Source organism: Hylaeus volcanicus, chromosome 2, assembly GCF_026283585.1.
Source record: "Hylaeus volcanicus isolate JK05 chromosome 2, UHH_iyHylVolc1.0_haploid, whole genome shotgun sequence".
NCBI classification, from domain to species: domain Eukaryota; kingdom Metazoa; phylum Arthropoda; class Insecta; order Hymenoptera; family Colletidae; genus Hylaeus; species Hylaeus volcanicus.
Genome location: NC_071977.1, coordinates 28,853,151 through 28,878,597, shown reverse-complemented (window position 1 = coordinate 28,878,597; position 25,447 = coordinate 28,853,151). Strand labels below are relative to the sequence as shown.

General features: G+C 44.2%; 1 protein-coding gene and 1 long non-coding RNA gene across 13 annotated transcripts in view; one reads left to right on the top strand and one right to left on the bottom strand.

Moving 5' to 3' along the window:
* LOC128884899 (multiple C2 and transmembrane domain-containing protein) overlaps positions 1-10,533 on the top strand; it is a 36,764-nt gene extending 26,231 nt beyond the window's left edge. For 7 of the 12 annotated variants that reach the window (XM_054138565.1, XM_054138571.1, XM_054138568.1 and 4 more), the window contains exons 3-11: positions 149-975; positions 1,683-1,831; positions 2,618-3,023; positions 3,263-3,405; positions 3,501-3,860; positions 4,183-4,312; positions 5,132-5,296; positions 5,781-6,106; positions 7,315-10,533. In XM_054138565.1, the coding sequence (XP_053994540.1) occupies positions 149-975; positions 1,683-1,831; positions 2,618-3,023; positions 3,263-3,405; positions 3,501-3,860; positions 4,183-4,312; positions 5,132-5,296; positions 5,781-6,106; positions 7,315-7,426 (2,618 nt within the window). In that variant the 3' untranslated portion in view covers positions 7,427-10,533. Of the gene's footprint in view, positions 1-148; positions 976-1,682; positions 1,832-2,617; positions 3,024-3,262; positions 3,406-3,500; positions 3,861-4,182; positions 4,313-5,069; positions 5,297-5,780; positions 6,107-6,314; positions 6,379-7,314 lie in introns of those variants that run through there. The other 5 variants (XM_054138574.1, XM_054138572.1, XM_054138573.1 and 2 more) reach the window with 5 other exon arrangements.
* Positions 10,534-21,703: 11,170 nt separating this feature from the next.
* LOC128872274 (uncharacterized) overlaps positions 21,704-25,447 on the bottom strand; it is a 20,423-nt gene continuing 16,679 nt past the window's right edge. Inside the window, exons 2-3 of the long non-coding RNA XR_008456137.1 lie at positions 22,188-22,328; positions 21,704-22,060 (exon numbers count right to left, since the gene is read on the bottom strand). This is a non-coding gene — a long non-coding RNA (uncharacterized LOC128872274). The remainder of the gene's footprint in view (positions 22,061-22,187; positions 22,329-25,447) is intronic.

Below are 25,447 nucleotides of genomic sequence, written 5' to 3'. Positions count from 1 at the left end.
CTGCGAGCAAATATTTCCTAGAAAAGGAAACCTTGTACCAACCTGTATTTTTCAATTAAAAATTAAGAAATCCTGTCTTTCCTCTCTTTACTTCGAGGACATCGAGATCGAGATCGTTAACACGGTAATTACCGAAATAACCTTCCAGAAGAGTCGTCGAATAGAACCAAGCCATTCATCGGCCGAGAAGACCGCGATGGCTCGGCGGTTCTGGCAGCCGATCAAGGGGTCTTCGAAAACAGACCCGAAGAGGAGGAGAAATCGAGCAATGCGGAAAAAGACGAAAATACCGCGAAGGTGTCGATGGTGTCATCGGAAAGTAATTTCTTCGTGGTCCTGTCGGCTGAAAAGCACGCGGAGATCCGTAACGACCCATCTTCCAGAAGATGGAGCTCCCTGGAGAACCTGAGGGCCAAGATGGAGAAGGCGGGATCGTTCGAGTCGAAGATCTGTCGGTCGGTGGAGGGCCTGTCGATCGAGAAGCCAGCAAAGATCAAAGAGAAGAGGACGATCGGGTCGCTCAAGTCCTCGTTCGAGAGGAAAATGGGCTCCGTTGAGAGGATGCTGGAGGATCACATGGGGAGGATCCTGGAAGAGAACGTCGAGAAGCATCCGTGGCTGTTGCCTATCGAGAGTTGGATCGTCGATCATTGCAAGCCCGGCGCGAGTCAAGAAAGACGCGACGAAGAGTCGGCGAAGAGATCCAGCGAGTCTCCGAGTTTCGAGGTTAGGTTCGCTACGATAGAGGACGAGCAGAGGGCGGAGGGCAGGGCTGAGATCCTGAAGAGGGCCAAGAGGTCCGATTCTCCGAAGCCGGATAAATCGGAGAAGAGGAAGCCCGAGCTGCCGTCGAAAGTCGAGGACTCCGGTCCGGCGAAGGTCGAGGTCCCTCCGGAGTCGAAGGACGCCAAGCATCAGGATCTGTTTGATAAGCTCAGGGACAATGTTAAGGAGAAAATGGAGGACATTCATAGGGTAGAGATCGGAATTTATTTTTTACGTTATTTCATGTACACGGATCAATTTTACACAGGGTGTCCCAAAAAAGTTGGAGGTACTTGAAGTTAAGGAGATACATGCTACTGCGGCTGTCCAGTGTGATTTGAGACAACGTTTTCCTTGGCGAAAATGTCCGAGGCTTCTTTAAGGAGATATTAACGGTAAATCCCGTTTTCTCTTAATATCTCCTCAACGAAGCCTCGTACAACATTTTCGCTAAGGAAAAAGTTGTTTCGAAACACCCCCCGATTCACCCCGTTCAAGGACCTCCGACATTTTTAGGACACCTGTATATATAATGAAAAATTTATTTGGAGACATCAAACCTATCACATAATTTAAACAAATTCTTTCGATAAACACAGAGCGTACGAATATTTAATAATAATAATAATAATATGGGCCTGACTGTATGTTATGTTAAAGTGAAAATCAATCGCTTAGTAGTTTGCAGCAATTTTCTAAAAGTACGCGATCAAATATTCTAATGTTTTCACTGCTGAATTAATTTAGCAATATCCCATTTAATTATAATACAAATGTATAGTTGTATAATTGTAGTAAAATTGAACAAAAAAGTCAACATTTTTCGATGCAGACTTTACAAACCTTACCTGTCGAGTGTAGTTTCGTTTCTTCCTCGTGGGCCACCGCTTCTACTCGTCTTATTTTTTGCGTTACAGTACTTCCAACGGACCAATCGATTGGCAGACGTAAATAGACGTCTGAAGTCTCAAATATGGAGCTCCGTAGTGACGATTGTTCTCGTCGAGGCGAAGAATCTGCTCCCAATGGATATAGACGGGCTGTCGGATCCCTACGTCAAGTTTCGGTACGGAATTATTTATCGCGCTGTTATTCGTGACTCCGTTGCCATACCTGTTTCTCTTCCCTTCAAATATACACGGCGCTCGGCGTCTGACTTATCTCTGTACAAGGTTGCATTACGATTGATAGAAGCACGTTACGTGCTCCAGTTAAAAAGTTCGATCTGTAGCGCGACTTTGGCATCCGATAAAAAATACACCGTTTCATTTATGGATCGTTCTTTCGAACCCCTTCGAACGCTGGCAATGTTGATCGACGGTTTGGAAGCGTTGACTAGACGTGCAGGCGACATAAATTGTTGAGAAATAATAAGTTGTTAGAAATTGGCACTTGATTATATAACACATGTGGTATCGATTGGAGCAGGCTATTCCTGAACAAAATTTATCATTCATATACATATTTCTTTTATACGCCTCTGGTCGATTATCGTGAATTGTTTAGAAACCATTCGGTTGTTCGGGCCGGTACATCGTTATATAAGATATCTTTCTTTACGCCTGATATTTAATTCATTCTCCTGAATCACTCGGAGTGCTACTTGAACGTCACTTACTCGAACGAATTTCCGTCTTGAATTTTTATTTCCTTGTTGCTCCATTCGATTCTCGAAGGCTCGCCACCTTTATTATATCCCTCCCTCAATTAGCACGTTCACGGCGGTGTGTACCACCGTGCCGCTCCATGACCAGAAACAAAAATAGCAGCGCCGCCGTGAACGTGTCAAACCAATGCGTCGAAATTCTTGCTCGAACGTCCAAAAAGATCAGCGTTTTTCCGCTGTTCCAAGACTGGGGACAGAGAAGTACAAGTCAAAGGTGGTGCACAAGACCTTGAACCCGATCTGGTTGGAGCAGTTCGACCTGCACCTGTACGAGGACCCGTACCTGGGCCAGGAGCTGGAGGTGACGGTCTGGGACCGCGACAAGAGCCACCAGGACGACTTGATGGGTAGAACGGTGATCGATTTGGCGACGCTGGAACGGGAGACCACCCATCGGCTCTGGCGTGACCTCGAGGACGGCTCCGGTAGCATATTCCTGTTGTTGACGATCAGTGGCACCACGGCCAGCGAGACCATCAGCGACTTGGCCGCTCACGAGGAAACGCCACGCGAGAGAGAGCAATTGTATCAGAGGTACGCTGTGTTCAACACGCTGCAGAGGATACGGGACGTTGGTCACCTGACAGTGAAGGTACTTGCATCTCCTTTGGCATTCTTCCGTTATTCGCTCTTCAGCGTGGAAGGCTTCGAGTATTCAAATAGTTGCTATCGGTATCAGCGAACGCTTCGAGCGACGAGGGTTTATTATTTTTGTTTACCATTGCACGAGTTCTATTCTATTTTTCAACAAAAAGAACGAATGGCTGAACCCGTAGAACTGTTACTGATTATATCGGTTGTTAACTCGGTCATTTTCGTGCAATTGCGTAGGTGTTCAGAGCACAGGGCCTGGCTGCGGCTGATTTGGGAGGAAAGAGCGACCCCTTCTGCGTCCTCGAGTTGGTGAACGCCAGGTTACAGACTCAGACAGAATACAAGACGCTCGCTCCAAACTGGCAGAAGATCTTCACCTTGTAAGCCATCGTTCACTCCTGGCTTCACTCCTTTACCTCTGTAACGATCGTAGCGTCCGCGACGTTTCCGCAACGAATAAATGACTCGTTTTCAGCAACGTGAAGGACATCAATTCGGTGCTAGAGGTGACCGTATACGACGAGGACAGGGACCACAAAGTAGAGTTTCTTGGCAAGGTCGCCATACCGTTGTTGAGGATCAGAAACGGAGAGAAGAGGTGGTACGCGTTGAAGGACAAGAAGCTGAGAGGTCGAGCCAAGGGGAACTCGCCCCAAATCCTCTTGGAGATGAACGTCGTGTGGAACGTGTTCAGGGCCTGCGTTCGAACGCTAAATCCCAAAGAGACGAAATACATGGAGCCTGAGATCAAGTTCAAGAGGCAGGTCTTCCTGCGCAACGTCCTCAGACTGAAGGCCATTATCATTATCTTCATCGACATCGGAAAATACGTTCAGTACGTCCTTCATTCGTTCAATTTTAACCGTCCTTGATCCTGGTCACCAATTGCGTCATACGTGTCCTGAATGAACTATTCATATACGAACGCCTACTAAATATTCTTCGCGTGCTATGAATGCTGAAACGACGCTCAATTTGCACTTCTTCAAATGCTAAATTTACGATCACGCGTTGCACTTGGATATTTATCAAAACGCATACCACGGATAATTCCTACGTTGATGTGTACAAATTTACCCGAACGTAGCGCCTGTTCGTTTCGATTAAAATTGATGCCAGTCCGAATCTGACGATGAATTGTTTGTTTGTGCGATCAGGAGCTGCTGGGAATGGGAGAGTAAAATGAGAAGCGTCATCGCGTTGGTTTTTTTTGTTCTGTGCTGTTACTATTTCGAGCCTTACATGATCCCCGGCGCGGCGCTACTTATTCTGTTGCGATATTATCTGGTAAGTACACGAGATAGCACAATTATTATTCTAATCTAAAAGTTCGCTTACGATTTCCTCTGTAACACGTACTGTTCTATATTTTCAAAGTAATTATCTATATTCACACGTTTGTCTCTTCGTCGGCGCTTCCTTATCCTTATCCGGTAACGAATGCAACAATTAAGCGTAGATTGGAGCAAACGTACAATTACCTTCTTTTCTTAAGACGTGCTATTGTTAACGACTGTTTAGAAAAGAACTTCCGTGTACTATTCGATAAGGTTGCGGTGCACATTTAATAAGTCTATCGTTGCTATTAGCGCCACTTAATACAGATTGGTGTCCTCCTTGAGCTAAATAAAATTTGAATCGTAGAGGTATACGAACAGCATGAACGTAGATTTTAATCAATCTTTATGCACCCGATACGCGTATAAATAGAATCTTTAACAATTTCTCACCTCGGTAGACGAAGCATAATGTTTGAGATCCCCCCAAGCTTGAACCTGATATTTCCTCTTGTATTTCAAGTTTGTACAACGGTTTAGCACAATTCTCGCCCCTTTAACAGCTTGTGCTTCTAATGAATATTCATTATAATATCTGAATGCGTTTTTAGAGACTTCGAACCTATATAGCATATACCTAGATAGAATTTTCCTGTATTTGATATTACGCTTGACGATAACGCCTTGACGCGATATTACGCGTCGAACTTGCTTTAATAATATACTCTAGTGATCCCAAATAAATGCACATAACATGTATATATAAGTTGAACGCTTGACGACCTTTACCTGCATCGCTGCATGCCTACCTTCTTCGCTACTCCGTCAGCTTTACGGAGATGGAAGTGGGCTGAATCAATGGATTTCCGGACAGGTCGCGGCGATAACTGGCACACCGTTGACGCATCACACGGGCTCCCATTTCCACGACGACGGGGACGACGGTCCAACCACGCCGGGGGATGACGACGACGACGACGACGACAAAGATAAGGTGAGCTCGATGCAACACGAAATTTGTTTGTTTATATATTCTTACGAAAGCGTTGTTAATGCATTCGCGAGGTCCTCGCGATGAAAACGGGTCCAAACACGACCCACTTTGGACCACTTTTAGTTTGACGTTACGGCAGCCATTTTTTTTATTATATATCCTTACGAAAGTGTTTTTGACATATTCGCGAGGTCCTCCCGATGAAAATGAGTCCAAACACGACCCACTTTGGACCACTTTTAGTTTGACGTTATGGCAGCCATTTTTAAAGAGCTATGAATTGCATATAACTAAAAGTTGTGGTAAGGGGGTCGTGTTTGGACTCATTTTCATCGGGAGAACCTCGCGAATATATCGATAATACTTTCGATAAGATTCGATAAGATTTCGATAAAAAAAGTTTGATAGCTGACTCCTTATCCACTGTTATCGAAACTCGAGTAGAGTAAGTGGTTTGAACGCGTCGTCACGGATCTGTTTACAGGAAGAGAAGAAAAGTCTGAAGGAAAGGTTGCAAGCGATACAGGAAGTGACCCAGACCGTTCAGAATTCAATCGGCTACATAGCCAGCCTTTGCGAGAGGGTGAAGAATCTCTTCAATTTCACTGTCCCCTATCTCAGTTACTTGGCCATAATGCTGGTGATTCTCGCGGCCGCCGTTCTGTATTTCATCCCCGTCAGATACCTTATCTTGGCGTGGGGAGTCAATAAGTTCTTCAGAAAGATCGTACGGCCTCACTCCGTTCCGAACAACGAGGTTCTCGATCTTGTGTCTCGAGTGCCCGACGACGAGGAGCTCCTCAATTACAGGTTCGTGATTAACAACGATTCTATTCGATATTTACCAGCGATTTATACTAAGAACGTATACGTACACTGCTGCTTTTTGATAGCTTCAAATAAGTACATCCACTAAATTTTCCTAACTGAAAATAATCTCTTATGTTTAAAAAAAAAAAAAAGAACACCTTCGAAAACAAGTCATTTATGGCCATTTTCCAAATTTTATCTGATCCAGTGATTTGGACGGCAATAAACAGAAATTTTGAGAAGACACTATCCGAACGTCGGTTAGAACCTGGGTAAGACTGAAATTTCCACCGAGACGGTAAATTGTATTTTTAAAACGAAAGTATAGCTTGCCGTTTTAATGAACGCAAGGTTAACCTTCGGCGATTACTTCGAATGATCGAACCGACATTCTTTCTTTTCTCTAATCTTTTGTTTGAATTTCTTATCTCTAACCCACGCAAAACACACCTCGTTCACACGTTACAGTCAGACACGAGTCGATCGAACATCCGGCAGTACAACATACGTTCAAAACACAAGTAATCGCACCGTATTCTTGATCTCTACCCGTTGTTGTGTAAATGTTCGGTGTTATACGATGGAATGTCATGTACGACACATTTTATTCGTCACTGCATTTCCCGTTTCAAGTTCGGTCGAACGAGGATCGATTGGCCACTCAATGCCCGTCGCTTCTTACTTTTTCGAAGAAACCTTCAAAGGTGCTCTGTCTTACCGGCAGGAGGTCGAACAGGAATATAGATCCTTAGAGAACATGATCTTGGGCGGCCAATTGAGATCGTCGCGACATTGAAACTGCATGTGATCAGGAACGTGCTAGTTTCGACAACGAACCAAGTTCTGGGCCTTGAACCTTAAATTACCGAGGGAGGAAAGATTAGGGTAAAACCACGTTACTTAATCGACCTCGGATCACAACCCTGGTTTAGAACAGCATGTCAACGGACCAATGAAAGTCTGGTCGCGTGCTCTAGGATTCCGAACTCTATTGGTTCCAAAATCTATTCGAGGAGCCTGGGTTACGTTTGCATCATTGATCTCTGCGTTCGCGAAGCCTGCTTTCGATGTACCTAAGCCCATGAACCCACTCTTTCAATTACTCCACCACTTATCTGTCTCCCGTTTCTACAACAACGATATTGATGTTGATCGAATCGATAGCCGCGAGTGCTTCACACCCTGAGAACGATTTCTCTTTTCGACAGGGAGTTGAAACCACTGTCGACGGCAGACTGCGAGAAGAGCGGTCCCTCGGGCAGCCCGGGCCACTCGAACCTGACGAGGAGGGAGCAGAGGAAGAGGCAGAAGGCCGCGTAGCAGAATGCCCCGCGGCCGGAAGTCGCGGGTCTACGATCACCGAGCATCCTGAGGACCGTCCTGCTGCGCCGGAAGCCGCGACAGCGCAAGGGCTCAGCGGAGAATTCGGATGTGATCGACATGGACTGAGAAACCTACGTTTCCATTTGTAGAGTTCTAACTAGAGGGGATGCCTGAAAACTATAGTTCCCGCTATCTCTGATCGAGTACGAACACCCCCTCTGCGTGGTACGCCTTGGATGTGACTGTTGCACGGTGTACAAGTATCGAGGGTCGGTCCAGTTCACGAATATCAACGCCTCCCAATCGCGGGAGGACTTCCGCGTTGGTATCCGGAGCAGAGGTTCCTGGTTATGCGAAATTCAGAGAAATTGTTTCGTGTAACGGTGTCATCTTAATGTAGGAACACACTGGGCACTTGCTCGGGGGCTCCATAAATTAAGGGGCCCTATGTCAATGCATGAAGTTTCCCATTGGCCCTGGAATATTTTTTTTTAATCTATCTTGTTTGAATAAAATGAATCGCAATGCGCTGATTCACCAAGTGGTGCCATAAATTAAGGGGCCCTATGTCAGTGCGTGAGATTCGCTGAAATTTGCCATTGGTCCTTGAATCTTTTTTTTTTTAATCTGTCATGTCTGAATAAAATGAATTCCAATGCATTACCCAGGAGTCTCATAAATTAAGGGGTCCTTTTTTTTTAATCTGCGACGTCTGAACGAAACAGATTCAACCATACTATTAAGACGGGCTTGCGTATAACCAGGGATCGCTGCGCCACTGGTTCTCCACAAATATACGATGTCGAAATCGCTTAAAATTGTTATAATCGAACGCTACATATTTACACCGACGGTTCAAAGATTACAATGTGATATTCGAAACTGTAAATTTCGCACGTTCGTTTGACGATTTCGCCGGGTCATACCACGCAGAAATTGTTGCTAGTTTTTTTCTTTTTCTTTTCATCTAGGTAATCATATCGAAATACGATTGTGAATCAGATCGGATTATTCACAAAAAATACGCAGCAGTATGGAGCTGTTGGGCCAACGTCGGCTAAGACGAATCCGTGTGTGATAAGGTTGCCGAGAGGGAAGTCGGTCACAGTATCGCGTGTTTGTTATCCTGCGTTGGTTTGCGCGATGAATCAATCTAAAACCTCCGTTTCGTTCGTATTTGTTTGCCCCGCGAACGTTCCGCGACAGAAATGTATGTATCCATTCTGGGACTCCGAGAAATCACGGCAGATTCCCACGAGACGAGTTTACGGAAGAAATAAACTTACGTCAGCGGCGCCAGAAGAGGAAATAAACGTGATTTCTCGGAGCGTTTGACCTCCCTGTCGGCAAGCCAAGCAGCAGAGCTGGGCAACATTCTATTCGACTATCAATTTACAAATAAAACCAAAGTGTAGCGGTGCATTCGATCGGTAAAATTTCGAATGATCTCGCAGTTGAAATTGTAATTTTTACGGAGTAACCTATAAACAGTCTTCTGTGATCACTCCAGATTTTCTCGTGGATAACTATTTTGCCCATCCCTGCCAGGCGAATCGTGAGAGAAGCGAGTCGACAAAACGTTTCTGAAAGTATATCCCGTTCGAACGGGACGAGCGCGTTTCCGACGTATCGAAACAAACGGGAAACGCGCGTATCTTTTCTTTTCTTCCTTTTTCTTATTGCAATGGATTAGCTAACAATAATCGACGGAGAAGAGGCAACATAGATTATGTAACAAACGCGAGAATAATTCCCGCCTAGGGTTATCCTCGTCGATCCGTTTCGTCCATCGGTGTCGTAGATATAGCTGCTGAAGAAACAAAATGAAAAACAAAGAAATCGTTACCAGTGGGTAAGAGATATAAAGGGATAAAGAAGTTAAAATGAAAAAGACAAATAGCGTTGTTTCGGGCGACAGTCTCGCGAATTCGCTTAGCGAGCTGTTTCCGTTTCAGGGGCGACGGGTAAACGAATAAAACGTCTCGCGCGTATGGGAACCATAGACGGCCAACATTTGTTCACTTTCTACGTTCACTCGATCAGCCAGTTGTTAGCTTTCGTTTCATTCATGGAATCGCAATTTTTGCGAAACTAATCTTTTACTCGTCGTTCGGAAATCTCGTCTAGATAAATATTTGTCCATCTGTGGTTCGATTTACGATGGTTATTCGTCGTTCGTGAAACGAAATGTTAGTCTTACCGTCGGGGAACGTCCCGATGTTATTCTCTTTAATAGTGTTTAATAATTATCGAATTCTTCGTTCCAACGCACACGTTCACGCGTTAGGCGATCTCCTCGAGCATGGCGACACAGAATGCGGATGAAGCGAGTGTCTTCGTTTATGAAACATTTAATAACCATTTGGGGGTCGCGTTCGAGTCACCGACAACGAGGGTGTCGATTGTCTTTCCAGTCTGTCAAAAGATTGTCGGTGATTTCAACGTGATCTGTTATCGTTACACAGGACGGACCACGTGATATGTTCAATTCTATTGTACTTATCGTTAGTAGATTGTAAATTCTTTGTATACAGCTCTACAGGGTGCTCCATAATTAGTGTAAGAGCCGGAAATGGGGTGTATCGTTTATTAATGAAAAACAGTCGACCAATCACAGCTATGCTCTCGCGGCTGAGCGCGCGCTACTCGGGCGCTGCGATTGGTCGGCGGTTTTTCGTTAATAATTCAAGAACAAAGCATCGTATTAGCATTTTTGCAAAGGAAATTGTCGTTCAGAATCATCTCAGCTACCCTCAGACACCCTGTATAATCTTCTTTGCCTGTCATTTAGCAAACAGTGACCTTCGAATGAACCTGAACATAACGATCGCAGAACAGACAAGAACCATGTAGCTACCGTACACGTCCGTACGAAAAATGTCGAGCTTTCCAGTGACAACAAAAACAATGAAATCGAACGAATTACGTGGACCGTATCCGCATAGTCCAGAGTACAATGAAGCGTTTTCAGAATAATAAGGAACATATCAAACCATCTTCCCCCTAAAAAGATTAATAATGTTACGAATTCGTCGTAGAACTTTCTCGGATAATACGTTGTGTAGCCATCGTTGAAAATTAAAGAAGAAATCGCCGAAGAAACGGCGCGGTTGAAAATAACGAACGATAGAGGTAAAAGTTTCTTCGGCGAGTAGGGTTACTATTTTTATAAAGGTAATTGCCATTGTTATTCACGCGACGACGGTCGCAGGCTTGGTCGTCGATTAGATAACGTTCCAGGGACTGCTCTCTGTGACTTTCTTCGTTCTGGATATTACACTACCGTTTTTTCGCGCCACTTTATTCCTATGCGATTGCGCAATCCCCGTCGTCGTTGTAAACGCAACAAAAAGGAGAGAGAGTGAGAGAGAGAGAGAGAGAGAGAAAAAAAAGAAGGCGACCACGTTACTTCCGTATATTTTATTACCACTTCCGGATGGTTACGGGCTCGCGTTGTCGCGAAAGTGATATTCGTAGTCTTATCGCGGACGTCGCGGCTGAGGTATGCGTTAGTCGGCCAAGGGAAATTTAGATCGACGATTTATCGATGTTGTGATTGCGAGACACCGTGTAACGAACCTTTGGGGCGTACCGAAAAATCGTATATTATCCCTTTGGTACCACTGGGTTGTTCCGTGGCGCTATTTTTCTTCCGTGGTTGTTGCGTACAGCACGCAGACCCGGGCAAACTCGAAATACCACATCAATACAGCCAAATAAAAACAATAATGGAATACATAATGGAACGAACGCTCTTCGTTATTCGACTGTCGAATAAAATTAGCTCGGGTCCAAGCGCGCAACCAAAATGGCGGCGATGTGTTCCCTTGGGTACGTTTCAAAGCGTTCGGCGAATACAATTTTTTCTAGAGATTGCAAACTGTTAAATAATGCGAGGAACATGCTCGAGGAGGGAAGCGACGCGCGGTATTAATTATTCCTAACCGCGATTTCACGGTTCGTGCCAGCCGGTGAGAAAGCTGAAAGAGGGAAGGAGGGATATCGCCGATCCATTTCTTCGCTTTTCTAACAACCGAATCTTTGAACGCCGCTTTTTCGATTCTCTCGTCGTCGATCTTCTCATTGTCATGTCACGATTACGCCCACCGCGAATGCACAGGCTGTTCCAAAACATTTTTACTCCGTCCCCGCCCTTCGTTTTGCGTCAATATCGTGAGAGGAGTATAGGTTAACGTTAAATTTTGATAATTCTGATTATACAGAATGTCCCAAAAATGATTAACGTATTCACGAGGTCCTACCGATGAAAATGAGTCCAAACACGACCCACTTCGGACTACGTTTAGTTTCGCGTTATGGTAGCCATTGTTAAATAACTATGAATTGCATGTAAGTAAAAGTTGTCGGAAGGAGGTCGTGTTTGGACTCATTTTCATAGGGAGAACCTCACCGATGCATCTATATTATTATTACGAGGGTACGATAACTACAATGATCTTCGTTAGACAATAATGTGGTTCAGGGATTCTGAACGTAAACAAATTGTCACTTGGGCGCGACAATTCCTGTATATTCAGATCGCTTATAATTTCGCCACGATCTCACAAGGTTTGAATCGTTACGTCTGTCGTTCTCGCACCTATAAAAATTTTTGGAACAGATCGGATCCCTCGAGATATATTTGACTCTCTGAAGCGTCACCTTCATTTATCTTAAATCGTGATTCTAGTTATTTTGTATACGCAAATGTCTCGTTTGCGAGCCGTTGTTGTACCATCTACCGTTGTTAGATAACGTAAAATCGGTGAAATCGTCGAAACGTGAAAATGTGTAGCATTAGTGCGCGCAGTGAGTTCGCGGAGAGCTTACATAAAAGTGCTCTTACCCCATAATCTTATCTGTCATCGGTGCGGGAGGTTCGCATATTCGCGCCTCAGAGGGTCAGATAGGGTGTACAAAACAAGTAAAGGTATTCGTCATTCTCCCGATCGCCGATTCACGGGGCCTAAAGCGCGAGGCAGTTTACCCACGAACACACCGAGCATTTTACACCTGAACACTGAGACGATAGAGAAAGAGGGGAAAGAGGGGCGTATTCGTTTTGTCATCTAGTCAACGAACTTTTTTAGTAAGTGAGAAACTTGTGATACTTTGAATCGATTTCTTCTTTTTAGGTACGTCGACGTCACACGTCGGCATCGACATCCTTGCGCGATTCGAAGCTCGACGACGCGAGCGAGTGTGGTCGTTGTCAATTATCGCGTTGCGTGTGACGTTCGTCGAATTTCGAATCGCGCGGCCGACGTGGGTCGGATCCGTTTTTGTACAGTCATTCCCGAGGTCATTCCTTTTTATCGAAATTGTCTGGGTACGACCGTTCCATTGACTTTCCGTTCTTTTCTTTTCTTTTTCTTTTTTTTTTTTAAGGTAGGGGAATCTCCGAGACGCCCCCCAGAAAGTACGCGAAACTCTCCTCTTAAATTTAAGAAAGATAGCCGCGTATTTAACGTGCCATCCTTCGCCCCGGATTTTTTTCAGATTTAACGAACGTAATCGTCCTCTTCATCGCCAGGCTGACTGAATATACTTCTTCATCGTTCATAGTAATAATGTGTATAAAGAGGTTTTTATACTTTATGATAATAATATTGTATTATTCCATTTGCATGTCAGAATGTTTCAATTCAACGTATGCTACTTCAGTCAATAAAATTGTTATTCTTCCTAGCAAACTTCATTTTATTCTAGACGCACTTCGATAGACGTTCGTCGCGACCGAAGTCTCGTGTATTTTATTCGTTATTCGAAAATCCCTGTTTGGATAAGGATCTGCCGACAAAATGTACTTATGACAAAGGGTGATAAGAGTCGTTGTTATATTCATAATATAAAAAGAGGGATAAAGTTAAAAATAAACAAAGCTTTTAATATCCAACAGGCTCGGATTCTTTGCCCCTACAGACTGGCTCCTTCCCATCAGGAATCCTGACGTTTCATCCTATCGAAGCGTAACTTTTCCGTTAAATTTCCAAGCGTAACGAATGTTTTATCCAACCCTCGGTTGCTATAAGGTATTCTAAAAAAATGATACAATGAACTCGTGATATAATAGACTTCCAAACATCTGAAAAGAATTAATAAAATTTTCGCTCGTTTTCACTCCCAACAAATATTTACGTAAAGTATTATCGATTTCAGGCCTCCAAAATAGTCCTTTTAAAGACCATTACGGTGAAACAGTGAAAGTGATTCGGTGCTGGTGAAGTCGAGTTCAGGACCTACGGGACGCTGACTCACGTGATTTTTTGTACCCGCATGGAGTCTGTCTAACGCGCTATGACGCACGCTCGGCGAGGGCAGCGACGCAATTTCCTTTGTTGCGAACGTTCGAACGCGAAACGGGCTGGATACGACCTGATTTTCCAGTCGATCGAGAGAAAAATATGGAGGACAACGCGAAGATTTCACAAGCCGTATGGCGAACCACGTCGTTCGCGTGAACTATGATTCATTGACGCGAGCTGAAAACGCAAACCAATTTGCGATTATATCAAGCATAGAGTGGTATTCGTACTTTCGTACTTCTTTCATGCTCGCGCGGACATTCCAGCGATCCAATATGCCATAATCGCGGGGTTCGCGAAGTCGGTACTCTCTAGACACGCCCGAGCCCCCATTAAACCAGTTTCCTCGACGCCATAAAGGATTCTTCATTCACGGTACGAAGATCCGGCTCACCTGAGTGTCCTAGACCTTGCGCGAGGGTGAAAGTCGAGGTCGAGATCGACTCTCAGATTTGGGTCTCATCGAGAGAGCATCGTTTCAGTGTCGCCAGAACTGGTCTTCACCCACCTCGGAAGAAAGCATCCCGAAAAGATAAGTCTGTACTTTAAATTCGATTTCTTCTCACTAAATGACATTTCACTTTCTGTTTTAGGCGAAAGGGACACGCTGCTCAACGAAGATAACATATTTTTTATTGAAATTCACATTGGGAGACAGGAAGAAAAAAATGTAAAATATCTAGAAATTCTTTGCTAAGTTTCTGTGTACATGGTGACCGTTGAATCAGTGTTTATTACTGTTAATCATATCGAATATTGGTATTAGTCACAGAGAATCGCTGAAAGTCTCAGTCACTGTATGAATTACAATGATTACAATTAATAGTTAGTTCATTTATTGTTAAAGTCGTTACAATTTGGTATATTCCACCACTCGGTCTAATAATAGACACAGTCTTTATAGACACTGTTGTCCCAGTCGCGCTACCAATAATTTCTTTTATAATGATATTTACAAGTAATATTTTGATTGGTTTAATCGAGTCACGAGGAACATTTCAGGAGCCAACGACCACGCTCTGGCCACCGAGAGGAACTTTCACGACAGGAAGATATGTACACATATCTCGCGACCGGCCACTTCGGACTCGGGAACCTGAACAGGTGATTCTTTTTATTTCATTCCCGCGCGTGGCCCTGTTAACCCGAGCGAGCTGAAATTTTCATACGGCTAGTGGAAAGTTACGAGCGCGGCTGGTCGATCCAGTTTTCGCGATTACACGCCACCAGGATCCGGATCCAGTGGACAACGTCGCGACAAATCGGTCTGCGTTCCATTCTGCCGACCTCGTGATCGTGATTTTCTACATTGTACGATCGTCAAACCAATTCTTACGGATTTACTCGCGCAATTTATTCGCGTCTGCGATTGCATCGGGATAGAATCGAGGTTCTAGGAAACTGTTTATTTATACAAATTGTTTAGAAACGTCGCTAACGCTATGGTCAGCTGCAATATCGATGGTAGCACTAAATTTTCATCGCGAGTCAGAGTTGTGATTTTTAAGTTTGGCTCAATATCGTCGTCACAAGTCAGACGCATGATTTGCAATGTTTGGCCTGAAATTTCCGTCGCAAGTCGGACTCGTGATTTTCGAGTTTGATCTGAAATTGTCATCGCCCCTCAGATTCATAATTTTCAAGTTTGGCCCACAACTTTCATCTCGAGTCAGACCCTTAAAAATAGCGCAATGGCTATCCTAATAGTGCAAATTCTACTTGATACTACTCGAAGCTGAGCACAGGTTCTGTTAACGATCGAATGATTCGAAGAACAGCTTCGACTTGTTTGGTAGTTCCAGCGTTGAACAGAAGCAGTTCAGAGATCTTGCGCGTACCATTCCACGAGGGACCGTCCCACGGAAACGATTAGGGAACTTTCACCATTGGCCGTGACCTCGATGCCACGCCACGTTTCGGTAATAAAGTGCCTGGGAGGCTCGATAAGGAAAATTAGCGGGCCCTCTTAGAAAAGATTTTACGGGGAGGGGGGACGTTGCGACCAGCAGAGAACTGGAGGAACAAATAGGTGGGACACCGAGACTCGAGGAAAGTCGGCGAACAACTATCACTGGCCAATTGTTTGCGTTCGTTCTTTGTTCGTCGAGTAACTGTGGCCCGAATTCTTAGAAAGAAATTTTTCTGAATAGAGAGACTCGTTCAACTTCGTCGAGGATGTTTCACGTAATTCTTCGGAATTGTTGGCTGAATTAACGAGGGACGAATTTTAAATGATTTTTCTTTCTTCATTTTGGTTCGATCGAAATACAAACAATTTCTATTCGTAAATCGATCTTAACATACGTTGTACGTAACACACGCCCGCTTTGTCTTCTGTCTCGATATCTTCTTTGTTATTAAATTTGCGCGATAGAAATATCGTTGCAACTGCATTTCTCGCGACTTGGCAATGCCAGTCACGCGAAGATATCGGAAAATCGTAAAGATCTGCGCAGTTGGCATTACAAGCTTATCCGTTGATACAATTCTAATCTCGTCTAAACTATCTGTGTCGTGAAATGCCGACCAGCCCGGGTCGAGATCTTTCCCATGGGTAATTCCTAACGATTATTAAGCGCAAGCTTGTATGGGCACACACGCAACAGGAACACCCATATTCTGCTTACGGAACACTTTTTCATTGGGAACGCCTAACCCTTTCCATCGTCATCAGCGCATTGTTTCGCCGAGACATCGAGGATTAATTGATCCAAACTCCTGAGATGATTTTGATCGAGTTCCGCCAAGGTAGACTTTTTCTTCTTTGAGTGTCTTTCATTAATTTTTTTTCGGTACCGATCAAAAGTTAAGTTATTTTGTCGTTTTTACTTCGTATAGATTAAACATCCTTAAGGGATTAATTTACAGAACACTTTTGACCCGAGGTTGTATTAATACGACTTTCGAATAACCTCGTGTCGTCAAGTACCTATAGCGTTCTAACCAGGCACCATACACCCTGGTATCTAATAATCTGTAAAACCTGATCCTTCAGGATAGACGAACGCAAAACAGAACTATTACAAAATACACAAACTGTCTAATTACTAGAGAACTCTCGAGACCCTTCGAGACCCTTCGAGACACCCTGTGCACGTCATAGTGGAAACGGAGGTCCCTTGCTCCCAATCCGGTACAAAGTCAATTCCAAACGTGCTCGTCGTAAAGGATAAGCTCCTTCCAACGAGTTTCCCGCGTCGTTTGCTCGAGTATCCTCGTGGAAACTGAAGTTACGAAGACGGGGGCGTAACCATTCGATACCGTAAATTATTCCACGTTAAAACGGGAAAGGTTGTACCACTGGGAAGCGTAGACGGGAGGTGGTAAGAAAGAATACACGGCAAGAAAACGGCAAAGGTCAAACGTTGCGTTCCAGCCAGCCTCGTACCGCGCTCAACGTTTCCGTAATTGTTATTTCCCAGTGTTTTTCACTTACTCGCGCAACGCGTGACGCAACGGCGAATTAAAATTCCAAGTCGAAGGTTTCGCGTAACGCGATCCACTTACCGATGCGCCGTACGAATTTCGCGTTTCGCTCGAACGACTCTTACCAAGGGGAGCGGCGATGAAACCGAATGGGAACGTTGTTCGACTGTAATTCGAATTCATTTTTTCGGGAAACTCGACCTGTGTTGTATTATGTATTGTTATTAGAAATTAACTGCACTATTTTTTGTTACATCGCACTATTTTCACGAGTCCGACTCGCGATGAACATTTCATGCCGAGCTTGAAAATCACGAGGCTGATTCGTGACGATATCTTGGGGCAAACTTGAAAATCACGAGGGTGACTCGTGATGATGTTTCGGGGCAAACTTGAAAATCACGTTTCAGGCTCGCTGCTTTTTCCGAGTTTCAGCGTAGCGCAAGGGGTTAGTACGAATCTTCCGAGTCTCAACCTGGGTCAGTGCATGTCATTCCAGTGCATCCATATGGATTTTAGTGGTCTCGGAATTCCGCTATCTGACGAAACATTTATGCAATCAGGAATTTCGTTCATCAGTGTTCTAAGAGGGAGTACGTTGACACGTGCATGGCGAGGTTACTCGAAACCTGTGCAGAGAGCTCTCTCCACCAGTTGTAAAGCAATATTTGTCGACCGGGGAATGTCAGACCCCACTGGAGTACTATAGGGTTAATGAGTATGTCATTGGATTGGTCCCCATCGCGGAAGAGAGGGATGCAGCGGCCGCGGATCGATTCCGCGCGGATGTGCTAAAGTTCAGCATTGTTACGCTGGCTGACCTATATCGCGGTCCACGTTCCGCCTTCTTGCCCAGTCGAGTTTCCCACGAGACACGCTTCACCTCCGTGAATCGTACGATTCTACGTTTTTTTTTTATTTCCAACGGGGAAAGTTACCTTTATCTCGACCCCCCAACGACCCGAATTACATAGCCTCTTATTTACACGTAATATCGCGGGATCGAGTAATTTGAGAGATCGCGACAATCACGAAGACGTGCTCGTTGGCCTTCGTCGAGCAACGTCCCAGATACGGGACCGATATCGTTTCTATCCATTTAATTTAACGGAGCAGAAACCAAGAAAAATATTTTTCATTCTCGCTGAATTGATCTTGCAGCGAGGCACGAGTTGTATTTAGTCGTTACGTTCTGTATCTGTCCATGCAGGAAGGGTAGTAATTTTATTAAGTGTAGGAATCATTCGCTTATAAAAATGAGAATTTGTCGCTTTCGTATGGTATCTTAGTATCGTCAATGGATTCGTGAGATTTTCCCGATGAAAGAGAGTCCAAACACGACCCTATTTGGGCGCGAAATTTTTTTTCTTATATATCCCTACGCAAGTGTTATTAATGTATTCGTGAGGTCCTCCCGATGAAAATGACCCCAAACACGACCCACTTTGGACCACTTTTAGTTTGACGTTCTGGCAGCCATTTTGAAAGAACTATGAATTGCGTATAACTAAAAGTTGACCGAATGGGGTCGTGTTTGAACTCGCTTTCATCGGGAAATCCTCACCAATCCATTGATAACACTTTCACGATGATACATTAGGAGATATAAAAATTGTAAATTTTATTGTCAGTCGCTTTATTGTCAGTCAGTACTCCGTTATATTTTAATTTGCACAAACGTCGCCACTCGACGACGAACGTGTGCAATATACGAGGCAGCGAGGATCAGTGAAAGCTGTCCGTCCAGAAAGCCGCTTGGAAGTCGTCGTAGACGTACCACATATTTTAAATAAACCAGTAAACAGAGTGTATCTCACGGGTGGGACCAGGTTCGTAGATGGATTCAGCGTTGGAAATTAATCCACAAAGTTCGTATAAACACGTGACCTATTTCGCTTTGTTTCGAAGTTATATTGCATCGTTAGGAAGCTGAATCCATTCCTGAAGTGGTTACCGAGAACACACCCCGTAGATTCGCTAACGAATCGACGACGGTATAACGACCTTATCGTTATTTTAATCGTGCATAATACTTCCCTCTTCCTTGTCGTTATATTTCTCGTTTACTCTACAATTTTCACCGTGACCTATCGACGTTGTTTCGGTTCGGTTTCCATTTTTTCCATTTAATTGACACACTTCGTTGCGTGTTTTGTTCGTGCCCGATAAAGATACTTCGAAGATACAGAGAGCCGATATTTTTACCACGTGCTTCGCGATAAACTTAAACGAAGCAGTGGTACGTCGAACGTAACGTAAAAATCTGAACACGGAATTCGCGTGTTACGTTCAATAACGAGCAAACGGTACCAGCCACGTACGAAACGTTTGCGCGCGATCGAACGACAAAAGGATTTCGTTGCGGATTCGCTACACGTCGGCCACCGCTGGTCGCACGATCCCAAACAATGATTTCGTAACGCGAAACAACTCTCGATCGGGGGCCATTTCAATGGTTACACGCTCTTCGATACGCGTACGACGATTGATTTTGCAAAAGCGTTCGCGACCGTCCGCTACGCGTCACCACCTTTCTAGGATTTCCGCGAAAATTACAGACGTGGCCTAATTAACGCGATAGCTGGAGAAATTCTGACCTCGCCGCGTCAATACTTTGTTAATTACCGCTGGAATGTTAGCTCTCGGATTCTCCTGATCAGTATTTAATTAAAGCTGAAGATATTATATAGCCGAACGTATTTGTACATCTTTTTATTGTGTTTTTGTATGTACAGCGCATAATTAAATCACTTTTATTAATTCAAGGTTGCACTTTCTATCACGTGCCAGGTTGTTATCGCGCGTAGTTAACGCATGCGTGCCGAACACGGTTCGATAATTGTATAAGATAGATTTTAAAAAGTAGAAGAAAGTTCGTACTTGAAAACTTTCGTGCGCAGAAGTGACGTGAAATATTTCAATATCTATTGATCGGATCGACAAAATATTCTGACAACGGTTAAATTAATTATTAGTAATATTTGTTCAAGCAATGATCGTGAATATGAGTTGTCTAAAGTATCAACGTTCGATACTATTGTCGTTGGATATCGAAACGGTTCTGGTGACGCGCGACAACCGATCCCCTTCAAGCTTTCTTATCCATCGAAAAAGAATGAAAGAAATTAGAGAAAAATCATATTCTCGAACATTTTTTAAACAAATATTATTCATTAATTCAGCTATTGCCAGAAATTAATTTTCAGTTATTAATCATGCTATATTTTCCAAACGTAAAGTAAATATTTAATTACTCTTTGTGCAACTTTTAGTTGCTAAAAGGTGTTCCGAAAATGACATAATTGGCTCGCGATAACAAAATCATTGTATCGCAAGTCATACTCGAAGGATTACGTCTCGATGCTCGCCGAGCTCGAGGAAGACTTAACCTGACCCACTTCCGGTCAAGTTCATTGCTCATCCATGGCACGTTGGCCTTTCCTTGCACGCGTGCCTCTCCTCTTTCATCTCCGTTCTCTCTCCTGCTCTCGGCTCACCTGTCGCCTCGCGACGCGGATGAATCTCGACGCCTACGACCTCAGCAAAAACAACAACCCATGACGTCAACTGCGCTCGAAATCTAAACAGTGGAAAGCAAGCCAACGCGACGCGGAATTGTCTTCTACTCGCTGGACACTGGCATGTCGAATAAAAGAAGGATCTAGGATCGCGCTAGGAAGGCGCTAGGAAGGCGCTAGGAATCTTCGTTACGGAGAAGATATTCAATAACTGTGGGCGAGGAATGTAAAAGCAGTCGCGCCTTTTTTAAATGACACGTCCCCCGTCGGGGTGAAAGTTGATGACGCGTTTTGAAAACGGTTTCAACGGCGAAAGAAACGTCCATTTATTAAGTTGTCCCGAGAATTTCTTTCGCGAGATGCACTCAATTATGTTACGTGGTCGTGTTTATATAAATAGACAATCTAATTTCATAGATATTCATGTTGTAACAGTAATGGAGCAAAATGAATCGTGCACAATTCAGTAATGTAACATAAAACAAACTATCGCGCATGTATTACTTATTAATAAAGCGAAAGAAACTTTTGGGACAACCTAATACATTTCACCTGTGGTGGCATCTCCTGTCGTCGCCATTAGAGGGACACGGACACCGCGTGTTTCTCACAAGTGCTCGGTCCTGCCTAACGTTCGTATATAAGCTACTGACGAGTCCTCTATAGCAAGTCCAGGACGAAAACACTCTCTTCCTTTTCTCCTCTCTCGATCTTCTTCCACAGGCACAAACCACACTACACACACCTTTGCAATATTTGCACAAATGTAGGAGGAATAAAAATCTATTTCTATCGTGCATTAATCTCGATTGAGCAGGTGCCATAGAGAAAAATGGGATCGAAGGAATTTGAAACGAAAGAAAAAGTTGACATTTACAAATATTCCAGTAATAATTCGCAACATTAGAGAAAGACACGTGCACTGCGATCTTGAATCGTACGTGATCTACCTTAAAAAGCAAAATGGCGAGAAGCGTTTTCTCGTGGGTGTTACAATTAACGAATGCCAGCAAGAGGATAATCGGAATAATTGCGCGCGGTTACACTCATTCATTGTACCGCGATAAACACGGCACGTGGCGCCACGCTTCATTTCGCGAAACTATCGCGGTTGAATCTAAATTCCTTCGAGATTCGCGCTCGGATAGAGGTGATGATCTTCGCTGGGGAGCTATTCAAGAGCGATGACGGGGCACACAGCACGCGCGCCGACGAGCATAATCACGGAGAGACAATAACATAATTACGGCGCTCTGGAGGCCTCTGTAATCCACAAGCATCGATGCCCCTCCTATTTCTTCCTCCGAGGTCGTGGAGCATTGTCGGTCAGGTCCATTTATTCACGATCCTCATTGTACAAGGTGAGGCACTCGAAAGCCCACCTGAATAATTCGCTTACTTTTAGCGATAGAAAAGAAAGTTTCGAACAAGAAAATTAAATAGGAGTGCCTTGAAACAATTTATTTTCTATTACAGTCAACCTGTGTAACATCGAATGACCTTTGTTACCTCTTGACACTCGGCGAGCGAGCAGTGATTACGACGAATATGATCCTAACCGATTGATACGCTTCTGCCGACTGCTCTTCTCTTTCGAACCTCTTCGGACCTCTTTTCCAATGTTTGGGTCCCGATTTTCTTACAGGCCACCTAAATAGAGTAAAACCTGGATAAGTCGACGGGTCTACTCGGACGCGGTCTCTGTTTAATAAGGGCTAAAAGGGCAGTTCATGTACGGGCTCCATTATAAGAATGGCCAGTAGGGCCACTCGAGGTGCTGCCAGTAAATAGAGAAAGGCCCGAGAGCACGATGTCCGAGCATCGTCGCAGTCTTTTTTGCCGCCGCATCGGTGCTTTCTAATACGACAGGAAAGAAGGAACAAAATGAAGACACGTACGCGCCTAAGTTCCTAGTTTCGTGGCTCGAATCGCGTGTTTCCGCGACGACACGCGGAAATGCGTCCACCAAAATCAGCCCGCGAGAATCGCGTCTCGTGACTGCGACTTCCGTTACGGCTTTCGTTGAATTCCTTTTGTGAAATTAGTATTTCGTTTCTACAATTCAATTCGCCGAATTCAGATCAAGTAAATTGTATCACGCGGCTCAGTGGGGATCGTAATTGACGAACGTAATAGAATGAATTGGATCCGAGTCGCGAGGAGGATATCGCGAACTTTAGCGATTTATGGTTGACCATTTCGTGGATTCCTCGCGGAGAAAACGGATTAATTTGCAATCGCGGGTCTCGTAACACGGCGACGGAGCGAAGAAAATCAACGAACTCTCCTGGACCAGTTTCGCAAGGACACCGAGCAGCGATCCGTTCTAATCGGTAAACTTCTTCGATCGATCGGCGAACGTTCGCGATTATTCTGCAACGATACTGCAGGAAATTGTTGCGTCAATTTGTTAAGCATCGAAATTAATTCTGTGCCTGTGCATTTGATTTCAAATACTCCGAAACATCGTAGCGTCGATTTCTTCGTGTTCCTTCCCAAGTAGCAATGCATGTAATCGCGCAGCGAGAGGTGCGAGGGTGAAAGTAAGAGAAATTTACGATTTGTTTTATCACTAGCAGATGAATCGCGCCCAGATTGCTCCCGGGACGTTCCATTATTCCCTGGCCAGAGAAAAATGATGGACTTTCTACGTTATAAGGCTTCCCTTCGAATCCGAGCGCTGGAAATGTTTCACGATCGCTCGTCGTTAACCGATTCGAATAATTGACGAAAATGATTATCGTAAATGATATTATACTTTCTAGATTCTTGATTAGAGATGAATAAGCATAAATTGAGTGGCACGGTGATTTTCAGTAATCGATGCGGTCACGTGGCGAACATTAACGAAATCGAGAGGGAACCTCTCGAGTTGCAAAATTTCCTGATATTTTCCTGATGTTACGAAACATGTTTTTTTTTCGAAATATAAAACTGTTGGCAAAGATTGTTAAACCAGAGAACTCTCCATTTAGTTCCAAAGATGTAATATACAGGGTGTCTTAGAATTAGCGTAAGAACTGAAAATTGGGGATAGCTGAGACGATTCCGAACAACAATTTCCTTTGCAAAAATGTCGGATGGTGCTCCGTTTTTGAATTATTAACGAAAAATCGCCGACCAATCGCAGCACCCGCGTAGACAGTCAACTGAGAGCGCGCGCTACTCGGGCGCTGTGATTGGTTGACGCTCTTTCGCTAATAATTCGAAAACGAAGCACCGTATAACATTTTAGCAAAGGAAATTGTGGTTCAGAATCGTCTCAGCTACCCCCCTGTAGCATTTCCTGTATAGAAGATTCGATGCTCCAACAGTAGTCCCTCGCGAGTGACACGAATAAAGACGTGGCTTTCAAAGATCCACTTCTCCATTTCCAAAGGGAATAGAAATTGTTTCCAAGCACGTTGCAACGTCAATTTATGTATCGACTCAGGAACCGTTTGTACTCGCGTATGGAAAAGTTTTCGTCGCGGACGGAAATTTCCAAACGTTCCAAATCGTACCGCGAACTTTGCTGAATGCAAATGAGGTATACACGATAGACAGATCTCGGGTATCTAGGCCTCCTGAACTGGTAGTATCTTTCCCTTTCACTGGTGCCGTGCAGAAAAATCCCCGAGCGATTTCGAGCGTATACGTATACACTCTCCTACGACACTGTTCCGCTGTACACGCCATATTGACGTGTTAATACAGTCACGTGTGCGATCAGTTATATCACGTCAAACAGGAACGACACCGCTGACGGATGCAAAACGAAAGGACTTCGTTCCGTATGCACGTATTTCGTGCTTCTCGTTTTACGTATCCCCGCCGCGCGTATCGAAGAGTAGCGCAGAGAAAGGGTTCTAAATTTATCGATACTCGCTCATCGATCCGTCGTAGGACGGATGAAAATAAAACCGAGATGAACTTTCTTCCGATGCGATTGCTATTATTGTTAATATTATTGCTCGTGGATATCGACGCGGAATGGCTGGCAACGTTGCAGACAGACTGTTACGATGTTATCAGTTCGGGGAGGTATCCGATTTTCAAACTTTCACTGCTCGAAACTTGCATCCTACGATTTCAGGAGCGAGGCGATATTAATTTCGGCATTTTCGTTTTCCTGTATTCTGTTAAGACTGTGGGATTGTTTCAGTCTAAGAAAGCGTAGTTGCAATTTTGAAAGGGCACTCGGAAAGGAAGTCGCGGGATAATGGGAGTCATTAGACAATGAAAAATTTTTTTCCAGGATTCGTTCCTGTCTCCACTCGGAACAGAGTTACATCGCGGTCCAACAACTGTAATCAACCCTGTAGATTGCTCGTTAAGTTAATTAAGGAGTAGTGGCGAGGCTGGTTTGTCTGTTTGGAAAATACAGTTGGTCTCTCCCTTCCGGAATGTACACGTTTTCAGATTGAGAAGCAGGCATAGAGGAGACTTCTTTCCCATCAATTTTTCAGATTCTATTTTCGCGTCTTATAGTTGGAAGGACCTGGAAGGACCGCCGCTTTCGAAGGACGTCTATCTCTTTTTCAAACTACTATTTGTACCGCACGCGACAACACTTTGCTCGAATATCGTCTTTCAAGTAATCCCTTTCCTTCGTCCTTTTTCACCCTTTCTTAAAACTACTATTATTAACGATGCACTTTTGCTGCACCCTTTTCATAACAATTCTTGTGGCTACCAATTAATTCGCATCTTCTCCATTTACAACGCATTGCAGTACCCCAGACAGATTCCCTTGTGACAAACAGTCACCCATTTTCTATAGGTACACC